This window comes from Temnothorax americanus, unplaced genomic scaffold, assembly GCF_048541705.1.
Source record: "Temnothorax americanus isolate GAGA-0224 unplaced genomic scaffold, ASM4854170v1 Scaffold4, whole genome shotgun sequence".
Lineage (NCBI taxonomy): Eukaryota > Metazoa > Arthropoda > Insecta > Hymenoptera > Formicidae > Temnothorax > Temnothorax americanus.
The window spans coordinates 5141218-5164950 of record NW_027509547.1 but is presented as its reverse complement, the minus strand read 5'-3'; the positions used below and the strand labels follow the sequence as shown (position 1 = coordinate 5164950).

The 23733-nt window shown below is 34.7% G+C and overlaps 1 protein-coding gene across 4 annotated transcripts in view; it reads left to right on the top strand.

Annotated features, from left to right (window-relative positions):
• LOC143902393 (protein couch potato) overlaps nt 1-22575 on the top strand; it is a 77914-nt gene extending 55339 nt beyond the window's left edge. For 2 of the 4 annotated variants that reach the window (XM_077415263.1, XM_077415262.1), the window contains exons 6-9: nt 6913-7046; nt 10586-10794; nt 15966-16170; nt 21025-22575. In XM_077415263.1, coding sequence (XP_077271389.1) covers nt 6913-7046; nt 10586-10794; nt 15966-16170; nt 21025-21057 — 581 coding nt within the window. In that variant the 3' untranslated portion in view covers nt 21058-22575. The remainder of the gene's footprint in view (nt 1-6912; nt 7047-10585; nt 10795-15965; nt 16171-21024) is intronic. The other 2 variants (XM_077415264.1, XM_077415265.1) reach the window with 2 other exon arrangements.
• The last annotated feature ends 1158 nt before the right edge of the window (nt 22576-23733 follow it).

The following is a 23733-nucleotide window of genomic DNA, read 5'->3' as shown; positions in this document are numbered from 1 at the left end:
GGGTTGATAAATTTTGGAATTTGTTGCCAACACTTTCCAATCTCGTGGAATTATATTTGACGAAACTTCCCTCTTCCATGTTTCGGAAAATAAAGCCTCGGCTTTGAGTATCTGAAGTAATTCGTTGCTTTTAAATCGAATTTAAATGTAAACAATATCTTGGAATAAATTTACGTATAGTAGCAGCATACCGGTGAATTAATCTTTAACGAAGAATTCGATTTTGAAAACAATAATACAAGTTACGGTAAAAATATAATTCTGACGTATGTAGGAATATCATTCATAGTTATAGATGACATAAGAAAATTTTGTATTCTTCTTTTTAGATTTTCCGCACAAATTGAAACGGAGAAAGTACTATCATAAAAACGTTTTATATTTTTATATTTATAAACTGTTTTATTTCTTAGAATATATAGGGATATGTTTAGATCAACGGTACAACGGTAACTTGGCACAGATTTCGTAATGACTTCAGTTACCATTCACTTTGCGCGGAATGCTCGTATCGATGATTAAATGTGACTCATATACGGGAAGTTTGATCATGCAAAAGCGACGAAAGAAAAAAATACAAACGCATGCCAGCTTTTTGCGGCGATTCTCAACTCTTATATTTGCATAAGCGTTTTACGCACTGTTATATGATCTTTTTACTCTTATATTCTTAAAAAGAAATATTATATATTTACTTAAATTAGAAAATATAATAAATAACAAGTATATATAATTCTGAATTAATTATGAATAAATTTTATTTTAATAAAATTTGTATTTAAACTTTATTTTTAACTGAAGACGTACAATAGTCAGGTTTATAATTATAAACAATGTTTGTTTTCAATACTTTTGTCGAGGAAAAATCGATAAAAAATCGAAGAATTTGTTATTAAAGTATAATGCGATAGAGGTGTTGTAAGAAACTTCGTAAAGATTCTCCAGGGACCCTGTTCATCGCCGAAGTTTAGAACAAATTTTCAGTTGAGAGACACTGGCTTCTTGCATATCAAAAGTTATACGTGAGACGCGCGCGGGCTCAATAAAATTTATGATCGCCACCTAAACTGTTTGCTGGTGAATTATGGAGGAGAATGGTCGTAAGGAATGATCAGGTTAAATTGTATCTACACAACTGTTGGTGGTCGTTAATATCCGACGTTTTGTTGAATAGCCGCACGAACGGCTTTCGTATTTTTTTACGTAAAGTGTAATTAACGGACAAATTACAGAGTACCTAAAAATACCGATATATTTTTCAATGATTACAATTTTATTTTAGATGCAGAGTAATCACATTTTTCTTCTTGTCTTCTCCTTTTCTACTTCTCTTAGAAAAATTATTATCTAATATCTTTCGCAATTGCGAAGTTTTAATATTGTTTCAGTTTCAATAATGTTCGTTGGAGAGATTACGATTGTGCAGTATAAAATACGACATCAACGAAATTAATGTAATAAATTGTCGTACTTGTTGTATTAAAGACCCAAGATTTGCGCGGCGTGGAAAACGCGCACGTTGATTGTATACGCTCTGAAATTCATGGTCCATTTAACTGAGTTTTCCACGTTTGACCGTGCGTGCTCAGACATATTATGCATTACTTATCTACGCGTGGAGGAATGCAGCCTGCATTTTCCCGCTGGAAAATGGTATGCTCGGTTGGCTTTTCGCACGCTGCATGCCGGAGCCCTCGCGCAAATGTCGGCGCGATGTCGGTGGAGCCGCACCGCAATAGCGTTAGCGTTAACATAGATCCGCGCATATGTGCGTTATATTGAGTTCCATACGCGACGCCAAGAAGGTGTTGCAAGTATATGTATAGGTTCGTGCGAAAGGCCACGCGCGTTGTTCACGTAGTTCGCGAGGGTTGCGTGTGTCACAAATGACGGCCTTATGAATCGATATAGAAATTGCGCGTCCTTTAAAAAAGGACTGCTCTTTCGTAGAAAATTTTTCCCCATCGGATGCATACCTAATTTCTTATTCGCATATGAATGCGACACGTGCTCGAGAATAATTTTATTGACGTCCGTAGTCCTACGTTTTCCGTGATCGACGACAATAAACAATTGCATCTAGCCGCGCCGGGAATTCTCATAATTGTATATTTGTTATATACGTTAATGCTCTTTTGAAATGGGTATAAATGTAGTTCTGAGAATCGTCCTACATGGAAACTGAGTCGGAGTTGATTTATATCGGATAATTCACTCAAGTTATTTATTTTGCGGAGTATATGGTTTATACCGCTGTTAGCATTACGAAGTTAATAACAAATATTTAAACAAGTTATTTATAGACCGATGTAAAATCTTATTTGCGTTTTTATTGTGCATTGAGTTTGCTAATTTCTTATTGTAAACATAGCATTAACCTCGATATATTGATTTGAATAATGAGATATAATGAAAAACAGATCACACGATATATAATCAGCGATACAGCTGATTCCATTGAGCAATAAATAACACGAGAGACATATATATAATAATACTTTCAATATAAAACACATAAATATGAATCGTTTATCAAGTGTGAGAGCAATATATTTGTAAATTATAACATAACGGACACTTAATATTTTACATCTATAATTTCTCTCTTATCGCTGTTATGTTATAGCACAATGAAGAGTTTAATTTTTATATACAGATATAAATATTAATGCTGCAAGTTATTAATGACAAAATTTACGGACAGAAAAGAAAAGAATCTCCAATTTATTATTGCAATTATTAATTGAATGAGAAACATGTATAAATACAATTCACATAAATTCTAAATACTGAAGGATACACATTAACTGCAAATAGCAAGTAAAACTTTTGCACGATATGAAAACGGTGTAATGAGCTTTGTAAGATATATTCCTAAGATTCGGATTAATCATCACTCGGTTATAACGCCTCGCGAAGAAGGAACGCATTGTGCAAATGAATCTCCATGCACTGTGCAATGATACGAGGTCACTCTATGAACACGCGAGAGGTGTTAAATGAAATGTTTCGCCGTAACTTTCATCAACAAGTGCACGAGAATTGGATCACTTCGAAAGAAGGCAATAAGACTGAAGAACGCAAGTCATTAAAATTATAAATCTATCATAATGGTTGTGTACAAGCTATTCTTACAATTGTATGTTTAAATCGCATTGTTATAAGAGAGCTTATGATCAAAACTCAAATAATATCGTTTATGAATTAATCAAAAATATGTTTTGCAGTTTATATATGTAAATGTCTAATCCAGTTTTTTAAACGATTAATTAATACCTCATTATTCAATATATACAATCGATATACAATCGATATATATATAATATCTTTGTTATTATCAGTTTCATGGAGTGCAATTTAGGAATTAATACGGGGAACGGGATATGATTTTTCATGAATATGTTTAATTGCGTAATAAAGTCTTTATAGTTAAATAAATTGGAAGGCAATGTGTTGTTTTCCAATTTATTGGATTCACTTGTCGTTTGTCGAAATAAATGAAAAAAAAAAAAAACGTCTGATCGTCGACAATGGTGAAAGCTCTCTCCCTACCTAGACGGTACGCGTTTACTCGAGCCTGTGTGCTTCACCATGCGAATCGGAGGTCAGCCTAGAATCAATAAAGTGCACAGTTCTGGCAGGGACTAAAACACACCACCGAATGGCAGACATATACACGTAAGGGCTTATATGCAGTGGCTTCTGTTGGCGAACAATCACATTTTAATGAAAATAAAGCTTCTTTGCTCGAGGGAAGGGGGAAGGGGAGATATAAATCTCAGGAGATTTCACGGGATTTACAATAGTTGCTCAACTTTTGGAAAATTAAATTGCTGCATTTCTCTTGTTACATAAAAATGTTGGCTTGCAAAAGGAAACAATACGATCTTTGCGTTGCGGATATAATTAGTTTCCATGTATATAGAATAGTATCATCTTTTCCATGTATATTGAATAGTAACATCTTTTAACACAACTTAGAAATTAACTTGTAACAAAGATGTCCCCAAGAAGAGAGAGAGAGGAAGGAAAGAATTTTGATTAATTGGAACGTTTGGGTCAAAAATATTTTGTGACCCAATTATGCAATGCGGTTTTTCACAATTAAAGTTCTGATTATTTATCTTTTATTTTCGTTTGTGCTTTAAAATATTTTTTATGATTAACCGATGATTTAATCGGGAATTATATAATTATATTAATAATATCAAAAATAATAAGTTACAATTTAATTTTTATTACCTATTTATAATTCAGGTTAACGTATAATTACAATTGACATGGAAATATTGAAAAATGCTATTAAAAATGATTTCGGTAAATTCAATTATGGAATTAAATTACAATTATACGAAGAGATACGAAGAGACGAAGAGAGAGCCTTTGAATTATGTATTGCTATACATTATTTATTGTACGTATTGTTGATGAGATACGTTATTTCAACGATAAATCTTAGCTTAGTTGCAGACGTATTGATACATTAATATTTTCAAGATAAAAATACTTTTTATCTTGCCTTAAGATCTATGCAAGATTGTAGTTGGCTTAATTGTCATTGAAAAAAATAGATCGAAGAAAATATGCTGTCTAAGTTGATCGCACGGACGTATGCAAGCGAGTGACGCAAGATTTTTGCGATGCTCGATCGCGGTGCGTGGCGTATGAAAGAGCGTTTTGTTATATATTTGCCTCTGTGGCTCCGACAATTCATACAAGTAAAAAAATTGCGGAGTAATTGCGCGTTCGTGACGAAACGCGGCAGAAAAGGCGCAGTTTCATATAGACGCAAACTTCGTGTTGACTCGTCGCTACTGTTTTTTTCTTACAAGTTTCACATTTGTAATAGCAATCACGTATGCGAGTGCCAACAAAAAGAGGAGTAAATAGGTAAAAAGAATATTCTGCAAGAATTCGCCAGCTTTTTTTTTATCGTTTGACTCTCTCCATTGACGAAGAAAAGTCGTATATTTAGGTAGCGCCATTAAGCTGACACAACAAAAGTCGCTCGGAAATTAGAATTAAATAACTAGAGGCTGAAATGTTTCGAGGAAGATAAACAATGTAAATATATGTGAATTGCGTAACGAGATCAGTGTCGCGATGTCGCGAACAAAGTTGTAAATGAAGGTTCACCGGTAAGTCGCTGAGAAGACGCTCGGTTTACCATTGTCACTGGCTCGTAACGCCTAATCATAAGTCTCTCTCTAGCGATTTACCGGCTTCCAAGAAGACCATTTTTTTCATGTCGTGCCGTCGGCGATTACGCTCGATGGCGCACTGTACTCTGCCATTACACCGCGAATAATCTGCGTCGTGGTGCTCCTTGGAGTGGCAATATTTGCGACATAAAGTTTCTAAATTTTACTTAAGCGCTAAATGAATTTTTACTAGTTATTTATAAATAAATTTATTATATTTGTTCATAAATGAAAAACAAATATTAAAATAAAAATAAAACATTATACAAGAAGAAATACAAGTTTTTACATATATAGCAAAATAAATTGTTGAAATTTTGTGTAATTTAAATAGCTCTGCTACACACACACACACACATTAATTTATTTATTTTAAATAAAAAAAAAATATATATATATATATATATATATATATATATATAAATGTATTTTTAAAGAATATATTTTCACGTAATTTTTTTCATTAAAGGGTAAGAAATAATTATTTTTCTAGCTCATTATATCGATTAATTCAATATATAAAATTGTGGTATTTATTAATTATATAATATCTATTGATGTGTATATATATATATATATATATATATATATATATATATAGTGATTTATATATAGTCGTAAATCAAGATAATCTTTAATACGTCTGAGCTTTTATCGATCTTTTTTTAATCTCATTGTCCAACTTTCGAAAATCCCTGTACCGTAATTATCGTTTCTATCTTCGTACGTCTTTGTAATAAAGCAAAGAAAAGAAATCATGAATTGGACGTTATTGATTGCGTAATCACTAGTAAAATGTTGATTGAATTGCGTCCACTTTCCTTCAACCACGAGCAAATGGTGTAATGTTTTTGCGTCAGATACATATCTAATCTCGATCGCGAATAGGACAAATAATTTTGCGTTTCATTATAAAAAGTGCATTGAGTATCTCGACGATTACAATGCTAATAATCTGCGCAGCAAATTGCCGCGACCTTTCGGTGCGTTTTACCTCGAACCCGATACATTTTATGCGATATTTAAATAACTTGTTTTGACCGCGAGTAACACGATTCTGTGACCTGTTAATAATGAATATCATTAGTTTTGCTATAGCAAAGACTAATAGGCAGCTTTTACGTAAAAAGCAGTGTATGCTGGTAAATGAAGAAATAGATCAATTTGAAAACAAATTTTTCATAAGAATGTAATAATGTTTTATGTATAAAAATAATGTTTAGCAAAACTTTACATGAAAGCTGCCCAAAAATATTGAAAGATTGATATAAATAATTATATATTGAACAGGATATCTACTGTATGTGTATGTGCATGTAAAGATATCTACTGTGATATAAGCAAAATTTTAACCTTTCGATATATTTCTATTTCTAATAGAGTTTCTAAAAATTTTTTTCACTTTTGTATTAAAAATTTTTAATTACAAATAATTTTATTAATTTTGTTAAAAGACACTTACAAATATAGTCAACATTTAATAAATCTTCTTCTGCTAATACCTATTACCTATTACTTTTATGTTGGAAAATGTCAGTGCATTAAATTAAAATATATTTATGATATCTTCGATATGAAAAAGATAAAAATTTATCTCTGGCCAGTATTAGTAGATATCCTGACGAGCAAGAACGCGCGTGAAACGCGGTTCACGACCGCGCATTTAATTACTCAGGAGAGCGACTCTATCTAATCTTGTGCTCTATTGCAGACCTAGGGAGTCCATTCTTCCCCGGTGGTCCTGAATTGTGGCATCATCCATTGGCGTATTCAACAGCCGGCGAATTACCGGGCACGCTGCAACATGCGACGCTGGTGCACCCGGCGTTACATCCTCAGGTCCCCGTACGTTCCTATCTTTGACTATCTGCAGACAAAGCTCTGGAGCCGCCGACGAGCGCCCCGATGCACGTTAGTGATACATGATCGTTATATTCGATTACTCTTACATGGTAACAAGGAGATTCATGAGGGTTCAAGGACCGAAAATGCTTTCGATCATGGCTACCTTGAGCCCTCGACTCCTGGATTCTTTAAATTCTTGGGTGTTGAATTTTTTAGCGTTTTAATCCTTCGGTCTCTTTTTAAACGCTTTAAATCCTCGAATTTCTTAGATTTTCGCGGAGACCTTTAGGTTTGTGAACCTTTAGATTTTGAGATTTTGGAGAAATAATATTTATTAAATATTTAGATTTATTGCTTTAAAGGTTTTTATGCGAACACTATGTATATAGGGTGCTTTATCATTATCGCATCTTGAATAATCAGTTTTAATAATTAATTTGATATTTTGATGATCAATTTGGAGTAGACTTTTCCATCTTTAATATCTTTGTAATACATTTTTAAATTATAAAATTTTCAAAATAAACTTAAATGAAGATAAAATTCTGCTCTTTGCATGTTTAAAATTTCCCAATGTTATTTATTATTAATAGCCTATAATTTGAAATCTGTGTATTTGAGAAAAGATCGGTTGCAATTGGAGCAGAAAGCTCATCGTTAAAAATTGACGCGAAGATGATACCTGACTCTGTATAAACATTACATAAAACCAAAATAGCTTAACCGTAATGAATACTATGCGAATTATTATAAATAACATTTTTTCCGTATACGCGTGTAATATCAGTCAGCATATTCGAATGTTATGCTTTATATCGCCACAAAATCGATAGAGCAACTTGTCGTCGCACTGCGTGTTCTCACGTATTATGCAGAAACGTGCAGCCGTGTGGGTATATGTCACGCTAGGTTCGAATCGCGGAGTTTCGAAGTTATTGCAACGTCTCCGTAGTTTGTCGCGACATGGATTAATTATGGTCGCCGTAGACGTTAATAAATCCATGGCTTACTTTTTCTCCAGTCTACCCGCATCGTGCATACTTTCCGCCGTTTTAATTTTACAAGCTTGGGAAGAGTATCCAAAACTTGGGGACATTATATGTTGATGATATCTATTACACGGTTCGGGCTTATTTTATAGTTATTAATGAAGATAAATGATGAGTAAGGTACAACCATAAATAATTCCGATAAGCCACATTTTAGGTAATTAGCAGCATCTAATCTAAGGGTATATGGAAAGTTAAATGAAGAGATATGTAAAGACATAAAAATAGGGGTATACATACATTTTCCATATCAAAGTCTTCGTTATTTTTGGAATTCATCTTTCGTTTAAATATTTTAAAATCTCATGTAAGATTGAAAAGAGACACTGTTCTTCTATCTTAATACGGCTTTTGATACGACTAAAAATGTGTATTTATTAGTCTTATCTAATGAATACTTCGGAGAAAAGATTAATATATTCAATGAAGCTCGAAACTCGAAGAATCGGAAAGATTGTTCAGCGCGAGTATACCTTCTTCAATTTTCTTTAAGATATTGGTGATGCCAATCCGGTGGTACCTATACCAATCCAGGACTATTGATTTTTAATATCGCATAACTCTGTGCCAGGTTCACGTGGATATCTGTCACGCATTAATGCCGACCCGTAACTTGCTCGTGAAACACACCTCTACCGATTTCTATATGAAGACAAATAGCGCGACGATATATAGTCACGAATATGGACGAACGTGATACAATCTCTACTTTATCGATCGCATTGCGTATGATATTATGAGTTGCTTTTTATACTGTAATAAAAGATCAATATTATTTCGTTACGTGCCGAATCTGCAGAATCTGAGGATAAAGAATCGTGATACAATGTTATTGTGAATATATCTCGATACTCAGTGTTGAAAATTTATAAATTTTGGGAGAAATAGACAGCTGAATTTTTTAATACTATTAATTGATCCCGACACTTCTGGATTTTATATAAGTAAATAGCATTGCTCAAAATTATATTTGCTTGAATTTTGTGATTTTTTGAATTCTTATATTTTTAGGAGTGATAAGTAGATAATTTTATATTTAAATAATCGAATACTTCGGGAGACATTTTATTATTGGATTATATTCTTGGGGGGGGGGGTTATCGTTTCATATAGTTAAGTTCTTAAATCTATAAATCATTCCTGCATCGTTCAATCTTAAAGTTTCTAATACTTAAGATTCTATAAGTTTGTGATTCTTCTTTCTTGTTTAATACTGATGCCGTTACAGAAGAAACTACGCAAAAATCGTAAAAGTATACTGTTTTGTAAAATATAAACTAAATTCTTAAAAATAATTTTACATGAGAAAAGTCAGATATATGAAACTGTTATTTTATAGCAGGATATCGATTCAGCAAAAGGATATTATGTTGAGAAAGCTTTTGGAAGTAATTGAAATCAATTTTTTACAACTCACATACACACGTCAAATTTCGAACATAAAATATCCTTGTTACGAAAATTGAGAGCACTGCCGATATTCTTTGAATTTATCCGCACGAGAGAGAAAATCTGTTGCATTGAACGTTTGATAAATCGAAGGCTCTCGAGCCCGGACTGCCGCGCTATTATTTCCTTTTTCTCCGTACGCATCTTGCCTTTAACGGAAGTAAAAAGGAAGCGAATCTCGAGATATCCACTTGAGGAATAACGAACCGAGAACCTGGTAGCAATAACGTCGGAACTTATTAAGTTGAATATCTTCCGCGATCCAACTCGATTAAATGTATTCTCGAACGACTTGACGAAACCGAGAATCGTTGGCGAGATTTATCATCGCTTTGATAAGTTAATAACGATACTTAATGCAAATGATTCGGAATCATTCCTTTCATGTTGATATATTTTATAGACATATTTGCATGTATGTATTAGATGAGAAATCTGCTGTGTTTCTTTGCGTTATATAATTCATCTCGATGCGATTGATTAGTCATATCAATCATTATTTTAAATTTATCAATAAAAAATATTGTGCCGGTAAAAATAACTTCGCTCTCAAGAAATTAAAAAAAAGTGCTTTGATCTGTGATTAGAAGTAATATGAGTTGACTATTTTGCATAGCAATTTGCAACATACAATTTAAGACCATAATTACAAAAAAGGTTTAATGTGGGCTTATAATTAACGCAAATATGTTCACGCAAGAAAAATGTTTAGATGACATACTTAAATTCCAAAGGTTAGAACATACACATTGAAATTTCTCTTAGATTCTAATTCTTTGGATACCTGTTCGTTTTTCGCAAATGGTATACGCGCTGTTTCCTTCGATCGAGGAAGTATGTTCCCTATGTCGGGACGACCTTTAGACTTCAGTTTTTTTGCTGTCTGAAAAGGTGTAATTTTTTTTTGTTGAAGGAACAAATAGTAGGGCTGGGAAAGACAGGACGGATTGACGCAAACGCGTCGATTTGTGCGAGAAAACCGACTACTCATGGCCGAGCGGAGCGAGTTGAGTGTATGACGGAATTATTTATATTTTTCAGGCGCCTATGTCCCTGCCGCATCCTACGACGTTGACGTCGATACACGCGTCGCTGCCTCATTTTTTACCGTCGCCGGCACTGGCGTCACCGGTCGGATCACCCTCATCACAGCCGAACATAGCCGTCAGCAATGCGCAGTGCTCCACCCTCTTCGTGGCAAACCTGGGCCAGTTCGTGTCCGAGCATGAGCTAAAGGACATCTTCAGCAGGTCAGACATCTTACCCGTTTGCATTTTATTTTCTTTAATCCATAGCCGTATGCGAGCGAATCGCATATGCTCGCTTATCGATTTATTATATTTATATACTCTATGGCAACCACACACACATGTGTGTGATTATCGCGATCCTATATAAGGACAGTTTTTAAAATGCATCAAGGTGCATTATTGCCGTGTGGCAAAGGTGTAAGAGCCGCGAGATAAATTTATAAAAATAGTACACTAGACAAAAGTTCCAGTGAAATATCTCAATTATACACAGTGATGAAATTAAATGTTTCTTATTATTATTACATATATTAAGACTTTTAACGGGATATCTCAATTTACAGGCTGCAATACATAAAATGACATATAAAATGTTATTTAAAGATCGCTTTCATTACACAATAGATAATTTATTTTATTTTAACGCAAAATGTCAGAAGACACAAATATTAATCATACATAATTACAATGATAACGAAGATAATAGATTGCTTGAAAGAACAAAGTCATGTTTATATGATGTGCATATGCTGGTAGTAAATGCGCGCCAATTGCGATACGGGTACCGATACACGTGGGTCTTATCATAGTGCACCACGTGGTGGCGATATCACGATGTCGTGGTGTGTTCGAAACATTTGCTATTCTCGATGAATGAGCAACGGGAATACGGCGGCAAAAGCATTTCTGATATCTATATATGAATAAATTTTAGAATTGTTATGCTTTTTAGTTTTCAATTTTTGAATAAAAAATTTTTGGATTTTTTAATATTTTATTTCTTTGACCTTTAGATTATTTTATCTAGTGGGAATTTTTAATAGGAAGATAAAAAAATCTCTCGATTCTTGGATCTTTGACTTATGAATTCTAGACTCGTTAAATCTGTAATGAATCTAACAATTAGATTTGTTAATACAAATACTTAAATAAAAAAAATCCTGTAATTACAACAATTTTTAAATTAAAGCCAAACTTACGTGAATAAATACTAGATAAACTGAAGATCGGTAGTTTTGTGTTTAAAGAAGTACCTTGTTGTGTGCATTGTTAATGATTTACGCCGTCATATAGTTATATAACTTTAGCAAGGATGTATGCGTCCAAGGATTTTTTGCGTTGGACAAAAAACGCCGATAGAAATCGCGAGCATGGCGTCAAAAGCGTATAATATATGCAATCCTTATCGTTCCTGACGCTTGAAAAATTTGCAATATACTTATTATCAATTATTACATTATCGTTCTGATTGGCATATATCACAGGACGGGAACCTTCGGGTCATAAAGAATGTAAAACGCAAAATCGTAATTAAACATGGTGACCCGCTAATTGCGGACGGAGATATTCGCAATTAGACTGCTCGCTTAAGTGTCAGCTATCCAACAAGCGGTAAAGTTAAAATATGTTATCCGGCCGGGCATTACAGTTGCGCTCGCGTAATAAATTATTTTCATGTACCCCGCCATGCGGAACCTTCCCACGATCCTGAGCACGCCTCCAGTACGTCGTGAATCATTGAGTCGAGAATTACGAACTCTTTCGATATGTTCTAAGCTAAATCGGTTAAACCGCGGTTAATATCCGCCGTTTCGTACATACATAAGTTTCTACGTAGGAACAGGAAAAACTGTGAGATCTGATGGTAAAAAGACATTTATTTATCTTTGATTAATGCTGCGAACCTCGATCACGTATTTGCAGTCGCGGGATTATAATAATTGCCGGTAACAAGAAAAAGTTACGTGAATTAATTTTTGTACGTTGCACTGCGAAATTATATGAAACTGCTAGAATACTTGGATACTTTTTGTTTAATAGAATATTTGGAGTAGTTGTTTTGCTAATTCTGATATCGATTACTATGGTGGCTATTTAAAAAAGTAGAAAAAAAGAGAGACGAAGTTTAATAGTTGCATTGGAAAAAATTATGAGATATGATATATTTCATATTTTTATACAGTTCTCTCATAATTTGCACATTATAAACTCAGAAATTTAAGGATCTAAATATTAACAGTGTAAAATTATATTTACCCAACTTCTGAAAATATATAATTACAGAAAGAGAAGATATCTATATATATAAGATCGGCACGAAAATAATGCCTCCTAATTTTTTCTTCCAAATCTAATGCCATAGAAAATTTTGCGTTAAACTGAGTTGTTACTTGAAGTCTCTAGTTGCACTATGTTGAGTGGTATTGCGATCATTTACGTGAGTGTGTCACACGAGCAGTTCGAACTGGTGTATGTTTCAGATATGCATAACAGACAAGGACGGTGGTCGAATTTCTTATCGTGGAAGAAGTGAGTTCCAATGGCTGCGTTCAGCGGAGAAAGCAGTTCAATGAGCGCTCAATGATTCTTTATTACAATTGGTTTCTACACTTGGATCCAGGGAAGAACTAAAGGCAAGAATCAATCATTTAAAAAAATCACTGATCGCTCGTTGAGTTGCCTTTTCTGCTCAACGCAGCCATTGAAATTCATTCGTGTTTCAGAAATGTTTATGATAACATCATTTCTGAAATGCGAATGGATTTCAATAGGACTCACTTCTTCCACGGTAAGAAATCCAATTACCGCCCTTGTCTGTTACGCATGCATATCTGAAACACACATCAGTTTGAACTGTTCGTGTGACACACTAACGTAACTGACCACTCAACCACTCAACATAGTACAACTAGAGATTTCAAGTATCAATTCAGTGAAACGCAAAATTTTCTATAGCGTCAGATTCAAAAGAAAAAAATTGGAAGGCATTATTTTCGATCCGTACGTATATTGTATATATGTATATATATAATTTATTTGGAAATTTATGCACAAATATATTCGTTGATTCGAGAGAAAAATAAAAATTTTAAAATAAAATAATTTTTTTCGATAATTATAATTCTTTCGATGATAAAAGTGTTTAAGCAAAAACTAAAATATATTTTATTTAGTTTAAGATAATTCAATAGCAAGAATCTAGAAGAAAATGTTTTGACTTTTTTTCCGCGCGATTGCCGAATAATATACACATATACATATTAACTATTATGTCTATAAAGCTAATATATCAATTGTGTTTTGTGTGTTAAGGAAAGCATATAGTATAAAAAAAATTTATCAAATTTATATTATTATTTAAATGATACTACCATAGTTTACAATATCTAAGTTCTTTTTATCTTTCCTGTATGTTTAAAATCATACTATTCATTTATTTAAACACTACTTATTTTTATTACTTACTTTTCAAAAATTAGTTATAGAATTTGCAGTTAATCAATATTTGAAATAGAAAATTCTCACAAGATATTAAGAATCGTTAGTACAACAATTTCATTGACACACAGTGTACGAATAGCGATCCAGAAGACGCGATCTACTCTTTCGAGTTTCGCCGTTGACGGAAGTCTGCGTGCGACTGTCTCGTAAGTTTCGCCGTCAATAGAGAAGCTCTTCCTCCCCCCGTATAATTAGCCCGCGAAATCTCATTATCCCGCAAACCCCAGAGTTCTGCAGTATGAATTCGTAAGTGAGTGCCTGAGTTAATTACACGCGTTTGCACGTGCGAGAGGCGCGCTGCGCATTCTGCAATTTTCGGTAGCTCACAGGAGTATTCGACGGAATTTCGTCGTCGACGACGTGAATACATTGCGCTCGTCGCATGTAATTTATCCGTTGTTCTTGCATGGGTAATTATTTTGCGTTAATAAGCTTGAGAAAAAGCACATTTGTCGAAGACAAAAAGACAAAAGAATTTTACAATCTTGCGCAAATATTTGGATTATAGAATGTGCATAGGGTTATTTAAAAATATTTTTTCTATGTAAGATTTAATTTCTTTTTTTTTTATAAAATATGAAATCTAGCATGTTTCAGAAACCCGAATCTTAATTAATCGTTATATAATTACTTAAATATTTATTAATTTTAAATTTTGAAAAATCTCAGGAAGCAAACACCTTTCTCTCTAATATTTTTTCTTAAAAAATAGGTTTTAAATTAATTAAAGAATATATTGTAGATATAAAAAAAGGGAGATATTTAATATCGACTCTAGAATTTTATACAAGTCTTTGGATCCATGAATTTGTGAGCTTATGTGCGTTCTCGTAGATTTTTGTGCATTAATCAGTTTTTAGATCTTCAAATTTATTGGATTTCGGGTTTATATTTATTTAGTTTATTCTGGTTGAGATTTGTAAACAAGCAAATTAAATCGATGACCATAGTAATCGAAAGATAACAAACAACCGACAAAACATCAAGTACATCTCCACCTAAATTTAATCGTCGTGCCGAGGGCGCGATGATAATCGAAATTGTGCAAGTCTGTCGTGAACGCTGAAAGCTTTGTACTAACAGCACCGCCTCCAAACATCACTGACATCCGCTAATCATTTGCCACCGTCGTAGATTGTAGGCATATAGGACGCACCTGTACTAGTACCCGTACCATGCGACTAGTGCCGTTTACTAATTGTCGGTGTGCTGAACGGGTTTGCACGGAGGGTAATGTCCCTATATCGCGAACATAATCGGCTAATCGCGGATTTGCGAATGCACTGTGAACCTAATACGAAACGATTAAAATGGAAGGAACAATATATATGGTGTAAAATATAAAAATATATATATAAATGAGCAGTATATAACAATGAGTGATAATTACGAGAATCTATTTTACAGATGTGCTTCTGTTTATAATTTTTCAAATATTTGATCACATTTTTAAAAATAATTTAAATTATTTCTGCGATATTTCTTATATTTAAGAAAGATTTTGTAAAATATTGTAATAATTGTACAGATTACTTTATTATTTAATTTTAATAATTTTTTCTTTTTACATACAATTATATATATATGCATTGTATGTATGTAATTATCTCTGTACATGTTAAATTCCCCCAAAATAATTTGCGCACATATACATGCTAAGGTAAATAATTCACAGCATTTAACGATCTAAATTCGATCCTGAGTTTGTGTCGCATCTCCTCCGTGTAATCACCCCATGTCGGCACCGCCTGACACCATCGACACCATTAATGACAACCAAGCAGTAACCAAGACCCCCGCCAAAACCCTTCTAAACTTCCCCTTTACCAAAGTACTGTCTTTACGACTAACTAGAGCACGTATTGTACGCTTCTCTTATTTGTGCACAGTTTTCCTGGTTTCTCCCGGCTTCGTATGCACACGAAGGGAGGCTCGCCAGTGGCCTTTGTCGAATATCAAGACGTTCGCTACGCGGCCCAGGCGATGGCCACTCTCCAAGGATCCTTTCTCCTCTCCTCCGACCGGGGAGCGATACGAATCGAATATGCAAAGTCAAAAATGGCCGAGGTGGGCTTTACAAATCTCTGGATCGAAGTAGGTTTCACTTTATGCTACGATAGACCGCTGCAAAGGACGCGGGGGGCGGCTCTATTTGAAATAGGCGAGCTTTTGTATATTAAGGTATTCGCGAGCTCGAAACCTTCGGTGTTTATTCTCGTGGTATTCATAAGGCGAAGATGGTCTTCGAGAGATCCGAGAAAGATCTTAGCGCGCGCGAGGATTTTAGCGAGGGCGTTTCTCGCGCACTTTGCACATGCTGAGAGCCTCGACGAGAGTATTTGTTGCGGTCAAGCGTGGAGCTTGCGTACCTTCGAATACCCAGCGGTCTCGCTTATGCGCCCAAGTCCTTAACACACAAGTGTTTACTGTGATCTAACACGAGACTTTTGCACATATACGGAGGCTCTGGGTGGTTCGCCCTACAGTAGAGCCGCCTCCGCGAAAATGCGATCAACGGCGAATACGTAGTAGGGCTGTGCTTTCGTGACATTTTATATTCTCTTATTTGCATTCGGCGCTAATAATTATTATTATTATACTCCAAGATTCAAAATACTTTGTTAGAGAAAGATGCTTTATAATGTTTAGTCATATATGGAAAATACGAATATTATTCTGATATTCTACTCAACGAATATTTTGGTGAGACGTGAAGATAATATGAGAGAGGGAAAATTGAGTTTTAACAAAACTGCAATTCATAGTCTTCGTAATATAATAAAATTAGAAATTTATATAAAGAAAGCATTAATTTTTAATTTGAAAACATATATATATAATGTTACAAATAAATTATGATTTAAAACACAAATATCAAGTTTAAATAATCAATCTTTAAAAATAAAAATTATTTTAGAGCAATTGGGTTTTATTGGAACTCTTTGGAAAGTACAGCTGTGCGTTTTCGTCTAGGGATCGAAACCGATATGATTTCGATGAGTTTACGTATATTGATGCTATAGATGTAGAAAAATGACTGTAATATTTATAAAAACCGCAGAAATGGCACATTTTTCTACGTCCATATCATCGAAGCTGACGTCATCGAAATGATATCGATTTCGAATCTTTACTTTTGTCGCCGACACCGAAATGCATTGGGCCCAGTGGATCCTGGATCCAATTATTCGGTCATTATTCGATCTAACTCACGCGGTTTTGCCCTCGAAAGCGTTTGTGCCTCGAAGCGCCAGACAGGCCGTCACTTTGAAGGCCAATTAAATCTGGTCGAAAGTCCGACGACGGCTGTCGCGTCGAGGACTCGTATCCGAGCAGTAGATGCACTCTCGTGCGTTGGTGCCAATTGTCAATTATCCGTCATTAATCGCCTACCGATCATGTGAAAGCCGGCGAATCTGCCTGTCTTTCCTTCTTTTTTTTTCTTTTTCTCTTTATCTCTCTATTGCTCGATTGAGATATATGTTCCCATTTCTGCGAACGTATAATTTTTTTATCTGTTTTGTATTATTTTTTCCTTTTTTTATGATTTTCCCTTTTTCAAATTTTTGCACAATTTCAAACAGAGGCCAAATTATAATTTCGAAGAGTTCAGATTTCGATGTTAGGGACAGGCAAAAGTGTGTGATCTCGATATCTCTATTTCTGACGGATGGGAAAGAATGGCGATACTTGGCAAGGTAAATTTTATTGTAGCATTGAAAATTGAACTCATCCACATTATATGGTTTCAATCCTAGATTCTAAGTTCTCTCTTTTTCCTGTTGTATTCCCTTCGTGTTCCTTCTTTATTGATGCCTGTTTGTCGATTCGCTCATTTTTACGGTGTAATTTCTTTCATACGAGATCCCTCTCCCTCCTGTGTATGTTTATTTTCGCTGTATCAAATCTATCTTTGTTTTACTATAGCATATAGATATGACGAGCACTGTGCACCATCCTGTAGCAACTAATTGGCTGTAGTAATGCTTGGGGAAAGATTGGCTGTATAAAATATTAAAATCAATTTTAGTGATTGAAATTATTTTTTTATTATTGATTAGAGATTTGTGATAATGAAATATTTTATTTTTTCTTTGTTACATATTGGATGTGATAAATTTTGTACATATTTTAAGATTTTATTTCGAAATGCAATCATTTCCTATCTCTTACATCGTCGGGAGAAATGTATATTTTTTATAAAAATGTTTGTACAAAAAATATTTAATATGTATAAAAACAAAGAGGTTGATATGTTAACGTTCATTTTATTTTTCGATTTAACTTTGAGCAGTTTGAACAAAATGAATTGCGCGCAACAACAGTTCATATATATAAAGTAAAAAAGAGGAAAGTCAGACAAAACGATGATTCTGAGGTTCCGCTTTTAATCAAGACCGTATTTCCGCCGATGAAGGAAGATTTGTCGGACATTTAAGGATCGATCCCACTTACGTAATTTAAGGGCTGAACCAAGTTCAACTCACAGGTTATCTAACCACTAAAAAGATTGAACTAATTAATTAGCTAAGTAATTAAACTGCGTTAAAAATGAGGCTGGCGGAGTTTTTCGTTTGGCTGAAATATGGTAGTAATATTTCGGCAAATTTCATAACAATCATAATATTATTTACGTGTGATATTCGATATGCATAACTGCAGACACGTCAAGAAAAAGTTTGCATCATTTTTAAGTTAAAAATAGAGGATAATAATCGTGCATGTGAAAGATAGAAGAATATATAAGAATTTAAGCAAGAATGCAAGTTTTTTTAAGTCGTAAAATTTACGTAACTATATGTAAGATCCAATTAAATCGTAAAAATGAGCTTATTTTTATGATTTGCCTTTTTCTTAACTTTTTTGACCTTTTGTCGAAAAGAGAAAATGAACTAATTGATAAACTAAAGATTTGACTATACACAATATTAGAACGATTAGTTCTTACAGATTTGAAGAATCGGAACAGATCTAGAAGGGATATGGATTTAAAGCTATTGCATTTTTTAAATATGTAGAAGACTGAGAAATAGAAATGAAGGACTCTTGGCAATCCGTACGAAACGTCCGAAAATGGAATCGCGTCGCGATAAAAGTGTGTCACCAAAAATTGATCGGACGCTATAAAAAAGAGCGCTTCGGATCGCTCGACCTTACCCTTTAAAATCAATGGATCGATATCGTTCGCTCGCAGTAGCAACTTGTTTATTTATACGTGATGCCGAAAAGTTGCGATTGGTCACGCTATAAACGAAGCTGCGGCTACGGATCGACCTCCCCATTTTCGAATTAAACGATCGATACGGTTCGCTTGGGGCTGGGCACGGCCGAACACGTCATCGTTAATTCACGTCGTTTTATAAATGTGGGATACTCGATGAATTAAAACTCTTACCCTTTCCGCAAACATTTAATCCTATGAATATTTCCTCTTCCTCTGTCCTTATTATTGCATGTGTATATCAGAAAAGAAAAAAAAATATTTTGCTTTTAATATTATAGATGAAGAAGAACCTTTTTATATAATTGTTGAGAAAGAGAGAGAGAGATAGAGAGAGAGAGAGAGAGAGAGCCAGGAGACTTGAATTGTTGAATAGTCGAGATTTTAATTTTTTGCTTCTGTATATAGGAGAAAAGTTCCTAGGTTTTTATATTTACGAAATTTGTTTGCGTTGATTTGTTTCACTGAATTTCCAAGATTTTCTCACTTTCTGAATTTCTAAATTCTCTAATTTCTTCTTATGTAAATACTGAAAATTTTAAATTTCTTTATCTATTTCTTAATTTTTTTGTTTAGAGTAGATTGTATTTATTAATATAAATTTACATATACTGCGTTTTTCTGTCTTTCATTTATATACATATACATATACTGTATATACTGTATTGTAAATATTATAAAATAATTCTTTGTGCGTATAATAATTGAATATATTATTTTTATTCAAAAATGCTTAATACTCGATATTATTATATATTTACTCAATATCGATACTGAATATATAAGTCTTTTATATATAAGAATCTCTACAGTACTAATACGTCATGAAGAAATATTGTCATAAGATTTACATTGTTTTATTTTCTTATTCACGTCGTTCACGACTCTGTCTTGAATCTACCGTTGGTATATGTATATAAATACGTTTTATTCATAAAATCTCTATTCCTGTGGGATTTCTCTCTCAAGACGTAACAAAATTCAATCTGTCTGTCTATATCCCTATATCTTCTGCTTTCCTTATTATATCCTCCTTTTCTTCACCGTATATGTGTCCCTTCGTCGACCGAGAGCTTTGAACAAACCGTGAAAGAGCGCTTTTCAGCACAGTCAGGTCCTAATGAGGTACGCAAATTACTCAATGGCAATGTCGTCTCTTCAGCTTCGCGCGGACACTCTTTATGTGGTAACAAGACAAATGTAGGTTGTCCTTTCATCCTCGTTCGGACCCTCGACCGAGTCTTTTTTTAAACTGTCACTACGTGTGACTTTGGGAACCGGTATTATAAAAAATTCGTTATGAATGACCATCGACTTTCGGGTTTTTAATGTTCGCGACACAATCGCATCTTTGAATATTCGAAACTCCGATTTCAGCAATTTTCTATTCTTAGGAACTTGAATTTTCTACGATATCTTTGAACATATTTGAGTAATAATATATATTAACAATTATAGCTTAAAGATGATGCAATTTTCTTGTGTGTATATTATTAAGAATATCTGTTACACATAGTGGTATAGTGGCGAGAAAATTAAAGAATTATTGTGTGTGTGTTTCAGAAGGAAGTAATTAATTCTTTCTGAGATGGTCCCGCGTATTAGCGATATGCGATTAAATTATGAAAATATCGTCTCGTTGCAGTCGTGATCGCTTGCGTTTCGCGTTTCGAGAGTACCGCACCACATATCATGAATCGTCTTAATCGTTTGCATCGACTTTTCAGGGATCAAAGAGACAAGAAAACGGCCAACCTTAAGATCGACATCAACGGCATGTAAAGAGGCAGATTATCGGGTGGCCCGAGGAGATGACAGGACGTGCTCTCGTAGGACAGGATATCCATCGGAAAACAAGACACGAGGAAGAACCATACAAGAAATCGCACATTATGAGCAATTGAAGATTCGTCGACGAGAGATCGTAGGGAGCAAAACGTAGGATGCGGGAGCAGTAAATACACATACACACACACACACACATACACCTACGAAAAAGTAAGGAAGACAAGAAACGCAAAAGTTGCGAGCGTGGGCGGAAGGGTAAGATTTCGGTCGCTCTTTCGCCCGGAAGGGACACAGCGAACACACCGGTAGGCAAATTCTTGTAAATTCTTCGACGTTGCAGAGGCGTGTTGGTTCGCGCGACTTTAGCGGGGGGCCCAATATAATCACATAATAATTCCTAGGTATATATATTTTTTAACGAACTTAACTTATCTCGATTCGCGTACCTATCTTTACCTACTATTTATTTTCACCGTGTCTTTGATCGCGATCGACGACGACGAAGCGAGAGACAGGGAGAGGGGAGGGTGACGAAAAGAAATGGGGCAGATGGATCATCGAAGAGGAGGCGGCGGAAGAACGAAGGAAACGAGAAAGCGGATTTTATTTCTTGTATGTGTACACATGTGTAAAGAAAAATGGCACTCTTCGCAGTCACTGCACGCGCACGTTATACCGCGATATTTGTTTACACGTGCACGTATACGTTACAAACAAACACATTTACACGTGACAGTCGCGGAGATTTTTTCAGACATATCATGCCACCCCCAGGGGTCCGCGATATATATTATATAAAAATTGCATTCAACAATAATCTATCAGGTGTTTTGGAAAAAGAACTTGTAAAAAATTTTAAATAAGTCATTACATCGAGCTTGAGCTTTTCAAATTGTTCATATCATTGAAAAAGTGATGTCGTAAGAATCGAGTCTCGCAAAAATCAAGCTCATTAACGCGTGATTAAATCGCACTGATAGATACGATGCAAATCCTGGTGGCGACTCTAACGCGAAATTGCGTATTCCACACACTGAAACGAAACAAGTGAGGCGAAGATGAGTACATCAAGCTTAATACCAAAGGTGCCCTAAGAAGCGTGTATTTATGTTTTATCATCGGCGCGTTGCGCGAAGCACGAGCGCGCGTACATTTAACTATTGTATCTTGTTAAGAAGAGTCTAGTATCCTAGGTGAGAGTGAAGAAGGTGAGAGAAAGAAAATGAAAAGGAGAAGAGAGAGAGAGAGAGAGAGAGAGAGAGAGAGAGAGTGTCAGCGTGAGAAAAAAAGAAAGGATATTCTAGCAGAAATGATAGGTAAGAATCTGAGAATGAAATTGCGAATGTGAGAAAACATGCACGACGACAGGAAAAGAGAAAAAAAGAAGAGAATCAACCACCGGATCGAATGATAAGTGAGAGATGTTAGGTGAGAGAATGATTGCAAGTAATAATCTTATACATATATATACATAACGAACGCGAACATATCATAGGGTTAAGCTGCAAATGAGGATTAAAGTGTGGCGAGAGGGGAATTTGAACGACCGTCCGTTTCTCCGTGAAGCAAAAAAATTGCGAGAAAGAGAGAGAGAGAGCGGACGGAAGAAAGGAAGGTGGTAGTGAAGGTGATGTGCCCCGTGTGTTAGAAACGGCGGCCAACTCGGCACGTAATTTGCCCAAGTGCCTTTCTGTTGGTCGAGTCACAAGCTGTAATCGGTAGTGCGTTACACACATAGATCTTGTCCCGATTTTTCGAACTCCTAAAGAGAGAACTCCCGGTGCTTTTCTGAACGTGCAACCATACCCGAAATACGTCCCATCCGCCTCTCTTTCACCCTGTATCGCACTTCCCTTTCTCTCCCGCCTTCTCCTTTTACTTTCTCGATGGCGGAAAGCTGCAATGAGGGCGCATTGAAGATCTCGCAATGATTCGAGGATCAAAGATAAGTTTTTGAGTGGAACGCCTTTTCTGAAATGGCTTAATAAATTCATGAAAATCTGTAATAGCTATCTCTTGGTAATTTCTCTTTGACATGATTGAAGATTTTCTCCGTTTGTATTCGTGCGGAATATTTTTAAAAATCTTGTATCTCACGTAAAAGCACGTAAACGTATTTTAACCCATTGAGGTCACACCTCCTAAAAATAACGTTGAGGTCACATGGGGTCCAATGGACCCCACGCAGAAAAACAGTTGCCATTTGCGTTCTTCTTGATGTATCGACTCAAACCTTGAACTGGAATTTAGTTTACGCGACTTCCTCTTTATAATCCAATAATTTTTGAAAATTTTTTATGTTAAAAAAACGCGAGAAAATTTTTTTCGAGAAATTTGATTTTTTTCACAAAAATATTCATCAAAAGTTCAATTTTTGAGATAGAGCAAAAAACCTTTCTGCGTTTTTCTCTCAAAATAGTATACTTTTAAGAAAAAAATAGTATTATAACGTGCTTTGAAAAAAGTATATTTGTTATACAGTTTGAAGTTATCAATATTCATGAAACTCGTAAAATCAAATACGTCAGTTTTGAACTGTGGAAAATAAAGTGAAAAAACCGTCTCTTTCGAAAGTACGTAGACGAAAAATTAGCCTGGGGTCCACTGGACCCCATGTGACCTCAACGGGTTAAAAAATTATAATAATA